General features: G+C 49.1%; 1 protein-coding gene across 2 annotated transcripts; it reads right to left on the bottom strand.

Annotated features, from left to right (window-relative positions):
* Positions 1 to 6,693: 6,693 nt before the first annotated feature.
* On the bottom strand, positions 6,694 to 8,509 carry LOC123071279 (uncharacterized). Of its 2 annotated transcripts, none has more exons than XM_044494808.1 (4): positions 8,290 to 8,509; positions 7,739 to 8,149; positions 7,015 to 7,664; positions 6,694 to 6,915 (listed from the first exon to the last, which is right to left on the bottom strand). In XM_044494808.1, exons 1-3 carry the CDS (start codon positions 8,416 to 8,418, stop codon positions 7,035 to 7,037), a joined length of 1,170 nt encoding a protein of 389 aa, XP_044350743.1. In that variant the 5' UTR covers positions 8,419 to 8,509; the 3' UTR covers positions 6,694 to 6,915; positions 7,015 to 7,034. The 2 variants fall into 2 exon arrangements, with proteins under 2 accessions (XP_044350743.1, XP_044350744.1); XM_044494809.1 differs by having other exon boundaries at positions 7,739 to 8,146; positions 8,290 to 8,480.
* Positions 8,510 to 11,583: the final 3,074 nt, after the last annotated feature.

Here is an 11,583-nt window from a genome sequence, read left to right as displayed (position 1 = left end):
GGGATGAGGCTGAGGTTTGTCGCGGCGTTGCCGAAGTCCTCGTTGAGCCCGGCAGTGAGCATGCTGAGGAGGAGGTCATCATCGATCTTCGTGCCAATGTCGATGGAGGTGTTGTCCTAGTGGCACCCAAAAAACTCTTGCTGCAAAAAAACACGATGCTAGAGTTGGTTGTCGGTGAAGAGCCCATTCAGCTTGGTCCACACGATGCAGGCATCATCACCGTCATGCACGACCGTCTGGAAGAGGTCCGGCGAGATGGTGAGGAAGAACTAGCGGATGATCATGGTGTCGATGGTGGACTAGTCATGGAACTCGGGGACGAGGCTGGAGTCAACAGTGTCGTCCACGTGGTCGATGAGATGATACTCTCGGAACACGAGGGAGAAATACATCTTCCACGTGTAACAAGAGGAGTCTGCCTGGGAGCGACGAACCAGCACCCGCTCGAAGATGTTCAAGTTCCGGATGTCGTTCACGTCGGGAGGGTTGGCGTCGGCGAATGGGTTGGAGTTGGTGGACGCGGAGGAAGTGACGGACGACATGGCGGTGTGTGGTGCGCAGCTAGGGTTCGGCGCGGCAGCGGCGATCGGCTCGGGAAGCAGTGGCGGCGATGGGTGGTGCGGCGGCTGTAGGAGGAAGAGGGTCACGGCGACGAGGGGCAGCAGTGACGGGAGTGGGCGGCGGCGCGTAGGGCGGCGGCTGCGGGTCGTGTCGGTTGCGGGCGGCCGAGGCGATCGGGGAAGGCAGCGGGCGAGGGGCGCGGCGGTAGGAAGGGGAGCGGCGGCGGCGAGCGCGGGGAAGGTGCGCGGGCGGCGGCGGCGGCGCGTGGAGGTCGTGCGGCGGCGTCGGCGGAAGCTAGGGTTAGAACCTAAAAATTGATACCATGTATGATGTATGATCTGCATGATGTATTGCTCATGTGCAAAGGCACGTATATATGATGTACAAGAGGTGGACCACAACCTTAACTATACAAGGAACTAGGAGGTGGGCCCAATACACAAATATGCACAACACATATACTCAACATCTGGGACTCCCGGTCCATGTAGGAAAATCCAAGCGGAAAGCCTTTGGGTATATCAAAGGATCTATGGCTGGACGAGTGTATGGATAACAGGAGAAGTTAATAGCAGAAACAGGAAGGAGACATTGGTGAAAGCTATCGCACAAGCCATCCCGACGGTTTGCTATGTCCTGCTTTTTCTTGACCAAGAGTTTCTGCCAAGAGCTGAGTTCACTAATGGGCACCTACTGGTGGAGCCAACAGGAGAAGGAAAACACTATGCATTGTATCAGCTGGCAGAAACTGACTAATTGTAAAGCTCTGGGGGGCTTGGGTTCAGGGACATGTACGGGTGACTGGGATGAGCTGCTAGTAAGGGAAACCTTTTGGCCAGATGACGCAAAAAGCGTGTTGCAAATCCCAATCCGGGAGGGGGTACAAGACTTCATAGCCTGGCACTATGATTCAAAGGGTCTGCACTTAGTAAAGAGTGCATATAAGCTGTGTGTTCAGACTGAGAAACAGCGAAAGGGAGATTCTGCAGGGAGCAGTTCAGTATTGGTAGGCAACTTAAACACATGCTCGGACGACTCATGGAGACGCCTGTGGAAATTGCCGTGCCCAAGGAACATCCAAATGTTTACATGGAGAATTAAGCATGAATCACTTGCATTCAGAACAAACCTTGCGCGTCGAGGCGTTCCAGTGGATGATGTATCATGCTATTTTTGTGGCAGGGCCGATGAGGACGGAGCACACATGTTCATCAAATGCAAAGTGGTGAAAGAGGTCTGGAGGGAGCTAGCCTTGGAGAAAGAAAGGATGGAGCTTGAGAAAATACTGTCTGTGCATGATATGCTAGACTTCCTCTGGGGCCTAACTGAAAACAAGCGTCTACACATCCTAACCTTCTGGTGGCTCTGGTGGAGCAACCGTAATAAACTGCGGGAAGGCGAGTTGCCGGTAGCAACGGAGGAGATAGCAAGGCGTGCTCGCTGCTGTGTCCTTGAATATCAGCAGATCTTTGGCCTTCCCCTGGCAATGAAGAATACTGGCAAATGGTGCCCCCCCCCCCCCGGTACGATGACATGATCAAAATCAATATGGATGGGTCCTTCCTGCCGGGTGAGACGCACGCTGGCTGGGGTGTAGTGGCACTGACAGCAAAAGGAGATATTATTTGTGCCCAAGCAGGGCAGCAAGAAAATGTCCAGGACGCTTTTGCAGCAGAGGAGCATGCTATGGCACATGTGGTATCCCTTGCAGCTGACATGGGAATGATTCGCGTCGTGTTTGAAACAGACTCACAGCTCCTCTCCGAGGCGCTGGACTTACGGAGAGTTGACTCATCCGCATATTTGGCTGTCATCGAAGACATCAAGCTTCAGCTCAAGCTTTGGTTTTCAAAACATGTTATTTCTTTTTATAGGCATAGTGCCAATAATGTTGCACACGATCTTGCTAATATGGGTCGTGCGTGCGAACCAAACCACAGTGTATTGCGGGAGTCCGATGTTCCAGCCAATGTGGCTGCCTATGCGATGGGCAATTTGCCTAAGCACCGTTAAGTTATAAAAGCTTTGCTCTTTTCCCAAAAAAAAAACCAAGCGTCATACCCCATGTTGTTCTCGGAGGAGGAAGACATGATGCCCAGGAGCTCGAAATCCCAACACAAAATAGTTCAAAACAAGAACAGAAGAGAAACTTGTGATACGAGGTCAAAACAGCGAAACACATATATACTGAATTTTTATCTTGCACGACAAGTCTTTGGGAGAAAAAGGGAGCCGGGAAGGTGCACGAGGGACCCACAAGCTCAGGTGGCGCACCCCAAGGGTAAGGCGCGCCCCTTTGAGCTTGTGGGTCCCTCGGACTCCTTCTCGTATGTTTCTTATTTTTCTAACTTTTTATATATTCTAGAAAGGCCAGTGATAGGCGTCGGCGCACCGGCCCAAATTTGGGTCGGTCGGCCCGCGGCTGTCCGATTTCGTGGATCGTAACCGTCCACTGCATCTTCTTCAGAGTTCGTACGAAGGGTCCCCCACATCTCGTCAGTCCCCTCATCTCGCCGTCGGTTGCCACACCCGCCATCCGTCCTCGTCGCCGGTCGCCGCCCTCGCCGGCCGTCCTCACCGCCGGTTCCACCCATGCGACTAGTGATGGCAGTAGCTCGCCGCTGCAGCAGCTCGTCGCCACATCCACACATCAGCTCGCCGGTCCGCTCACCCAGCCATGGTTGTAGCATCCACACAAGCCGGTTCCAGCTTCTTCAAGTCGCGGTTGTAGCATACCGACTCCAGCATATTCCGTGGTGGCATCCCTGAAGACTGGTTCCAGCATCTCCAGGGCGTGGATGTAGCTCTCTCGTTCGCCGGTTGAAGCTTCTCATGGACGCTTGCAGCTTTAATTTCGTCAACGCCCAGCCATAGCTTTCATCATCGTTGGTTGTACCTTTTTGCGGCGCGGATTGTAGTTTTCTTCCTTGTCCCTTGCAGCTTTTTCATGTGGCAGTGGCCAGGCCTAGCATCCATTGCCGTGGTTGGAGCTTTTTGTGACGTTGGTTGTAGCTCTTTGCAATGCGGTTGTAGCTTTTTTGGTATTGGCAGTAGCCAGCCCCGGCATATATCGTCGTGGTTGATGCTTTTTGTGACGCCAGTCGAAGCTTCAGGTCACAGTTGCAGCACCCATAGAGCATGCCATGCCTTTTGCTCGAAGCCCCTTGCTCTCCCCTTCTCCAACGGTTGCAGCACTCGTCAGTGCGTTTCCAGCTTACGCTGCCATGGTTGAAGCATTTCTGGCACACCGTAGTAGCAAAGTTGCGCACTGGTTCCAGCAAAATCTCCGTTCACCATCATGGCTCGCCGCGAGCTATGCAACATTTCCGACACACCGTAGTAGCACGGCCGCACGCAGGTTCCAGCTTTTCCGTGCACGGTTCCAGCATCCCTCCCATGCGCCATCGTTAGCTCGCCGCAAGCAATTGCAGCATTTCCGGGCACACCATAGTAGCACGACCGAAGGGTTGTAGCATTTATCGTCCATGGTTGTAGCACCTTGTCCAAGGGTTGTTGTAGCATATGTTGTCGCCGGTTGTATTATTCGTCCTTCCATGGTTGTAGCATTTTGTCGCCGCCGGCCGCCATGGTTGTAACATTTGTCGTCCTGGACGTAACATCTGTCAAAAGGGTTGTAGCTCCCAACTGCACCGGTTGCAACCCTCGCCGTAGTTTTTACCAAAAAAATGTCCGCCGCGGTTGTAGCAATTTTCCATCATGGTTGTTACTCCGACGTCGACCAGTTCCAGCAAATTTCCACCAGGGTTGTGCCCCTCCACCGGTTAGTTCTAGCGCGTGATGACCACACCTCCAACCTCGGGCTGCCGGTTCGCATCTCCGGCCATTCCTGGGCGCACACACCTCCAACCTCGGGCTGCCGGTTCGCATCTCCGGCCATTCCTGGGCGCACCGCCTGGCCTGCTGGTCGCAACATCGGTGCTCGCCTCACGGCCATGGCGTCCTCTACACGGAGCATGCGAAGAGCCCAAAAAAAAGCAGTACGGGTGGTGTGCGGCGTAGGAGGGAGGCGGGAAGAAGTTGATGGTCAGCGGCAAGGGCGAGGGCACTCGGCTGTGCGAGCTCGCCGGGTGGTGGTGGTGGTTCGTGAAGGAGAGAGAAGATAGTGCGAGAGAACAAAATGAGATTGGTTGGTGGAGAAAGAAGATACAAGAGAGAAAAAAAACCTGGGAAAGGACGCAAGACACATGATACCCTTTCAATCGTACGCACGCGACGCGGCCGGCGCGACGTTTCAGCCGGTGCCCCGGCTGGAAACGTTTCCCTTCCAAAAATGACAGGAAGTATTATTATGATTTTTTTTGAATCGGTTTAGTTACCATATCACGTACCTATTCTTTTTTTCAGGATTCTAAAGCCCCTGTGCATAGTCTTGTACGCTCGCATCTCCATCCCCGTTGTCAGCCTCTACTTCCCCGGGCCCAACTGATTTATATGAGACCTGGTCTCATATAATTTTTTTCCACTCCACCCCTCACCCCGGATCGATGGGTGCTTCATGACTAGGTGTAGGCGCCATGGTGCCACACCGCTCCTATCTTTCCTCGAGGCGCCGCCATCTGAAGACGCCGCAGATTTGGTGCTGTTGGAGAGGTGACCGCCTTTGTAGCCTTGGTGGGCTCACCAGCTACTGCTGGAGCTCCACATCCCCGAGACGAGGTGGAAGAAGTCCGGAAAAAAATTATATGAGACCAGATCTCATATAAATCAGGTGAGACCCGCTCTGATGGATGACATGTGGCATTCACAAATCACAAAGCATCTAATCTCTCCCCCCTGATTTCAGGTGGGGGGGTGGGGTAGGTGCTTTGTGATTTGTGAATGCCACGTGTCATCCATCAGGATGGGTCTCACCTGCTAACCCGTGAGACCTGGTCTCATTGAATTTTTTTCCGGGTGGAGTTGCTCTCAAGACAAACTGAAAAAGGAAAATCGGGTGGCAAAGAAGTGGCGGGAGAGGGAATGGGTGAAGGGGAGGAGAAAGGGGCAGCCAGAGCATCGACTCGCCACCGGCGGGAAGGCCGGAGAGGTGGTGGCTCAGACCCTGTTCTCAGGGATAAACCGGTGGGGGAGATCAGGTCAGGGGCGATAGGTTTTTTTTTAGAAGAAAAGAAAATCGTTGGCGGGCGTGGACCGATGGTTCGTTCGATCGTTGTGATGGACCGATGCATCGACCACAGAATCCAGTTTAAATGGAGGTATAAGAAGAGATGCAAGTAAATTATATAGTATTTTCGTATGTCCAGTGAACTCCTAATTCAAGCGCTATTTTTTTGCGGGGAAATTCAAGAGCTATTTGAATATTTCTAATTTCTAAATCTTCAAAATCTGAAATAGAATGTGCACTACAATACGCCTTGATGCATCATGCATGTACGTAACTAGCGTCTTCATTCATCAGGCTTAAATCCAACATTTGGATTCCCGCACACAAAAAAAACATTTGGAGACAATTAGGATTAGGCTAAGGCAGATCCAACAATAGGTTCAAGCAGCAAGAGTACAGGTAACAGAAGGGCAAAACCCCAGTTTTAGTTAGCTCTCTCATCTAGCATTATCAGCTAGTAGGTGATATGCATCATTTTCTAGTGCCAGAAGAAATCCATACCAACTTCAAGTCTCAGTTGCAATTCGACAATTGTCTCAAAAAAGAGAGTTGCCAATCGACACTAACAGGGAGTACCCCCCCCCCCCCCCCCCTGTGGCAACAGGGACACATGTCTCAGTTGCAAATCTGTGATGGTTAAATAGGACATTGTTTCAACGCTGACATAAACAATTTGTTCCAATTTCCATTTCTAGCTTTCATCTATCCTAAGGAATGTGAAAGCAAGAGAACATGCGGGAGAAAGAGATGAAACTCAGGCGAGATTTTTACCCCTGCACAGTGAGATCACAAAAAAAAAAGTAGCAAAGCTAAGTGAAACCACCTTATGTGGCACCTATTATGAACAGAGATAAGATAGAACTGACAAATCATATACTCCCTCCGTCCCGAAATACTTGTCATTGAAATGGATGTATCTAGATGTATTTTAGTTGTAGATACATCCATTTTCATCTATTTTGATGACAAGTATTTCCGGACGGAGGGAGTATCTTACAGGTCTCACATTGTGGTTAAATATTTGCTCACATACGAGTAATAAGATACACATCAAACTACATAGCAGCAAACTTTATCAGATTACAAGTTGAACACTCGCTCACATACCTATTAATAAGACAATTTATCATACAAGGCTGGGATAACACAACGACTTTGCCAGACTTGCAGAAACCTCTCTTGTCAATCTTCCGACAGCGCCATGGCCCAAGTAAAGATCCCAAGCATCCCTGCCATATATCTACTTAGAACTACAAACAAGACCGCTAGACATTTATTTATAACAAAAGCAACAAATATGTAGTTTGATTACCCATCTTAGGCCATACCTGAGCACCATGAGTGTACACTAGCGAGCCCACCTAATAGACAGGGACAGCCTAGTATAGCAATCTTCATCTTCATGCTTGAACCACTGGCTCGAAATATCCTCTGCATTGAGAAGAACTGTTTCCTTGATACTCAGTGTTTTGGATTTCCCTATCGTTAGGGACCCCTTAAACTCTAAGCGAGTCGCTTGAATAGGCACGGCAAGGAAAGGCCGCACCAATGGGAGGCACACATGGCGGTGCGATTCATCGCAGAGAAAGGGCGGTACTGGATGGGCAACACGCTGTAGAGGATTAACACCTGAATTGGCACCTCTGGTGAATATGGTGATATCACGATGAAATATGTCTGTGTGCGCGGTGATGGAACCGTGTATGCTATTGGAGCATAGCTCACAAGGTATGCACAGCCATACACTCAGGGTGACCTCCACAGCATCATTTATCACCGCGCATAACACATCTACTTTGCCTTTGCGTGTTTGGATGGTGACAGAGTTGCATTTGTCAGACATGGGCGAATTGAACCAATCGACCAGCTTGTTGGATACCTCCACAGGTTCATTCTCAGTTGGGTCAATCTTCACTTGAAGGAGAACGCCTGATTCGGCTGAGATGTACCTTGATGGCCCCGTAGGAGGCAGCTCCATCTGCATACATGCATATATGTGAATCGCATACCAACTGGATTCCCCCAGAAATTAGGAAGTTAGTAAGAACATACCCTGAAAACATGTTTAGATCTGGGATGTTTTAATTCCCATTGCGCTTTGCTTGAATTAAACGCATCCACACTCTTGCTCTGGCAGATGATCTGTGTGGCCATGCCATTGAAGACCAATACTTCGCCAATGAGAGGGAAATGCGTATATACCGCAAAAATCTCGAAGAGGGGGTCGCTTAAGGAATCTCTGAGGGACCAGCGCGGCGGTGGCAGCTGCGGCCGCTGGATCACGGAACCGGAACCTCTTCGGAAACGGGCGACGTCAATCAGCCCCGGGAGCTCCCGTGGTGCCTTCTTGTAGATGGCGTGGCCAAGAGAACTAGTACCGGCGATGCGGATCACAGGACCGGAACCACCTGGGGAACGGGCGACGTCAATCAGCCCAACTAATCCCCGGAGGTCGATCAACTTCTGCGAAAAAAATTAAAACTAACGAATTCGTCCATCTAGATGTAGCTAAAATTTATTCGCAAAGAAGGATATAGAACTAAAAAAACAGAAAGATAGAACTAAAAATAATCGTAACAGATCAGGATCTTCTCTTTGCATACCTGAGAATCGCAGGTAGAGAATGTTCTTTGGGACGGCGGTCCGCGGGCGATTCGAGCCTGCACGCTTCTGGCTCCATCGGCGTCGGGCACGCTCTCCGTAACATCAGAGGCGGCCGGAAGGGGATTCATCGCGTATCCAAACCTAGAAGCCCTCGAGCCGGCACTGGTTTGGTTGCCGTCCTGCCGGGCTGGCCCTTTTTATTTGGGAATTGGGACGGTGCTGTAGTCTGAGTCCGGCTCAGTTTTCGTCCTTATCCGGACACGTCAAATTTATCTTTTTTTTTTCTTACATTAAAGTATCTTTATTGCAAGGTGATCACCATATTATCCTTTATAAAAATATCAACATTCTCTACGGGCGGATCTTCCATCCATCCTGCACGCATCTTACTTCTAGCTAATTTAACTAAATTATGAACAGCACAATTAGTCTCCATGAGCATACTCAAAATAATGCGAGAGAAATCAAACGCAATGTGATATATATCATTAAAAATTGCCGCCGATAGACCAAAAGCAACATTCATTCTTTATTGTCTTTATCATCTCGATGTTGTCGAAGTTCACATCTATGCAGTTACATTCGACCATAGTTGTCAAACTGAGAACGAATCATAAGGCCAGTGCCTTGGCCATAAACGTACCTCCGCACCAATCGATTTGCCCTTTTCTACCACTACGAATCTGCCATTCGAGTGTCTGATTACCGCTCCATACGAGCCCTTAAGTAAGTCTGGGTCAAAAGCTCATCCACGTTTAGCTTCACACAGTTGCTTGATGACCTGCAAGTGCACAGAGTTGTTGTAACACTTTTAAATCTACTATATCTAAATAGGAGCTCTCCACTACCTGATTTCTCTTGACATGCAAGCTATACACATCAGCAATCTACATGCAGCCATTCACCTCAGTCCACCTCAACAGTCTAGCCACATCATCAATTCCAAATACGCTATTTATTCCTGAAATTTAACTCTCTCTGTTTCGTTTCTGCACCACACAGCTTCAGTTTCTCTGAAGGCCCACTGCTCTGGCCCGACCGCACCGCTTCTTCTTCTCCACTGCAGTTTCTTTCTTTTGCCTACAAAAAACGCACCACAGATTCTTTCCCGGGATTCTCTGCGCTGCCTTCTGCTTCTCTCCCGTCTCCTTCACCTTCTTCAATGCCCATGAAACCCCACTACTGCATTGCAATAGAAACGGATGATTTTTTTCTCCCTTCTCATGCATATGGGTAACCGGTGCAATTCATCTCCCTTTAAGAAGTGCCGCCTGGGCAGCCAATGTGCGTGCACGCCGGAGGGCGTCGTCCTGGAGGCCGGTCGGGAGCTGTAGCGTCGGGTCTTTTCAGGCTGGAAGGCTTCGCCGCGCACTGTCGTTGGCCGCCTCCATGGTCAGGCTCGCTGCTCGCCTTGGGAGCAGCAACGGATCAAGCCGAAGGGCTTTGCCACACACCGTCGTGCTCGTGCTGCTGACGACGCCACACAATGTTGCTCCACGATGCCGTGCCTGGATCAGGCAGCGTCGTGGCCGAGGGCCTCCTCCTCGCGGGTTGGGCGCCGCATCCGCTGTGAGCAGCGGTATCGCCGACTGGGCCAGCCTGGCAGAGAGCCGTTGTTTGAAGCCGGATGCGAAGCCGTTGGTTGTTGCGCGTGCGAGGGCCAAGTCGTGTTGTCTGCTGCTCTTGATCGCCTTATACCAGGCCGCTTCTTCAGTGAAGAACATCTTCGAGTTTCCTGCTTGGGAGTAGTACTGCTCGATCCAGTCATCCTCACACAACTTCGTGCTTATATCATGGGGCAAATTTGAAGCGTACACACCCATCGCATGTTGGTGCCACACGTGATGCCTATTTCTAATCATCCCTTCATGCATATAAAAGAAGATTGCCAGACTACACAAATCAGTTTCTAACGTCTCCGTCTGACAGGTAGCTACCAAAGTTCTTTCTTTGTATGTGTGTGTTGGCTTCCTTTGTTTATATTCTGAAGGTGTCAATGGTTGTATCTCAATATCGATGGCCATTGGCAGGAATGGTTGCCTTTGGATCGCTCTGGTCGTTTGCTTTGCTGTGTGTTCTCCGTCTCAATATGTAAGGTAGCACATCCGTCGGCTCCTGCTCTATCGTTGTTTGGTCTGTTACAATTGTCCCGGTCATTAGATAATTTACTTACCTTGCTCAATTTCATGGTGCCTAACTATAATAATTTTTTTTAATTTTCCTAACTATAATAATTAACCATGGTATTCAAAACATTCCTTTTTTTACCTTGCTCTATGTCATTTGTCATGTCCTTACCGATTGTTTCGGTGGGAGATCGGTTCTATTTTAACTGAGAAGCATTCTCATATATATCTATATCCTTCCTGCATTTTGTTACTCTTCTCTACTACCTATTGGTCCAAGCAACGCCCATTCGGTGACTATCCACTCTCATCTGTCAGATCTACTGTTGAGTATAAAATGGGAAACCATATATCCATGTCACAGTAGTCGAATAAGACACCCCTCCAAACAACATGAAATAGATCATGCCAAGATATGGTTCAGGCAATCAATACAATATATATTCGTACATACCATAATAATTTGAATCATTGCCTTTATATATATTAAAGCTATCATATTGTTGCATCTCATATTATTAGTTTCAATTGTTAACTTATTTGATATGTTGATATTACTTAGAAATCAACAACAAATTCCCGCGGCAACGCGCGGGGCATCAACTAGTAAGTGAAGTGTCGAACCCACAGGGGGCAAATAGGAAGGAGTTACAAACCCCACAACTGCGCTATCACTTACGCAGTTACGTACGCAACCAAACTGTAGTTTGAAAATAGCCTACTTTAGTAAGTTACTAGGAAGATAAATAAAAGGGTAGCGTTTATGTAAACTACGAACACGAAGTAAAAGGCGGAAAATTAAAGGAACTAAGGGATTGTTTGGATAAGGGAATTATACTAAATCAGTTTCCTCTAAACACGTTTTATCCTAAAACTACGTTTGGTTTGCGTAATTAACCTCAAGATAAGCAAGACTTGGGCTCAGTTCTTTTCTGGCTTATGGACGACTTACGGTGGAAAATAAGCTCAAGCTGAAAAGAACTCGTTTTTTTGTATTGGACTTAATTTCCAGCCACAGTCTCACGTTTGGGAGAAGCCGAGAGAGAGCAGCTTCCCGAGCGCAGCCCTTTAAAAATTGAAGCGGTACATCGCTATGCCCTCCGCGTTGGCAGTATTTACGAGAGAAATGCCACCCGCGAAAGATATAACCCGAGGCATCGAAGCCAT

This window comes from Triticum aestivum, chromosome 3B (assembly GCF_018294505.1).
Source record: "Triticum aestivum cultivar Chinese Spring chromosome 3B, IWGSC CS RefSeq v2.1, whole genome shotgun sequence".
NCBI lineage: Eukaryota > Viridiplantae > Streptophyta > Magnoliopsida > Poales > Poaceae > Triticum > Triticum aestivum.
Note: the sequence above shows the minus strand (reverse complement) of the source record. Positions and strands in the feature narration are given on the sequence as shown.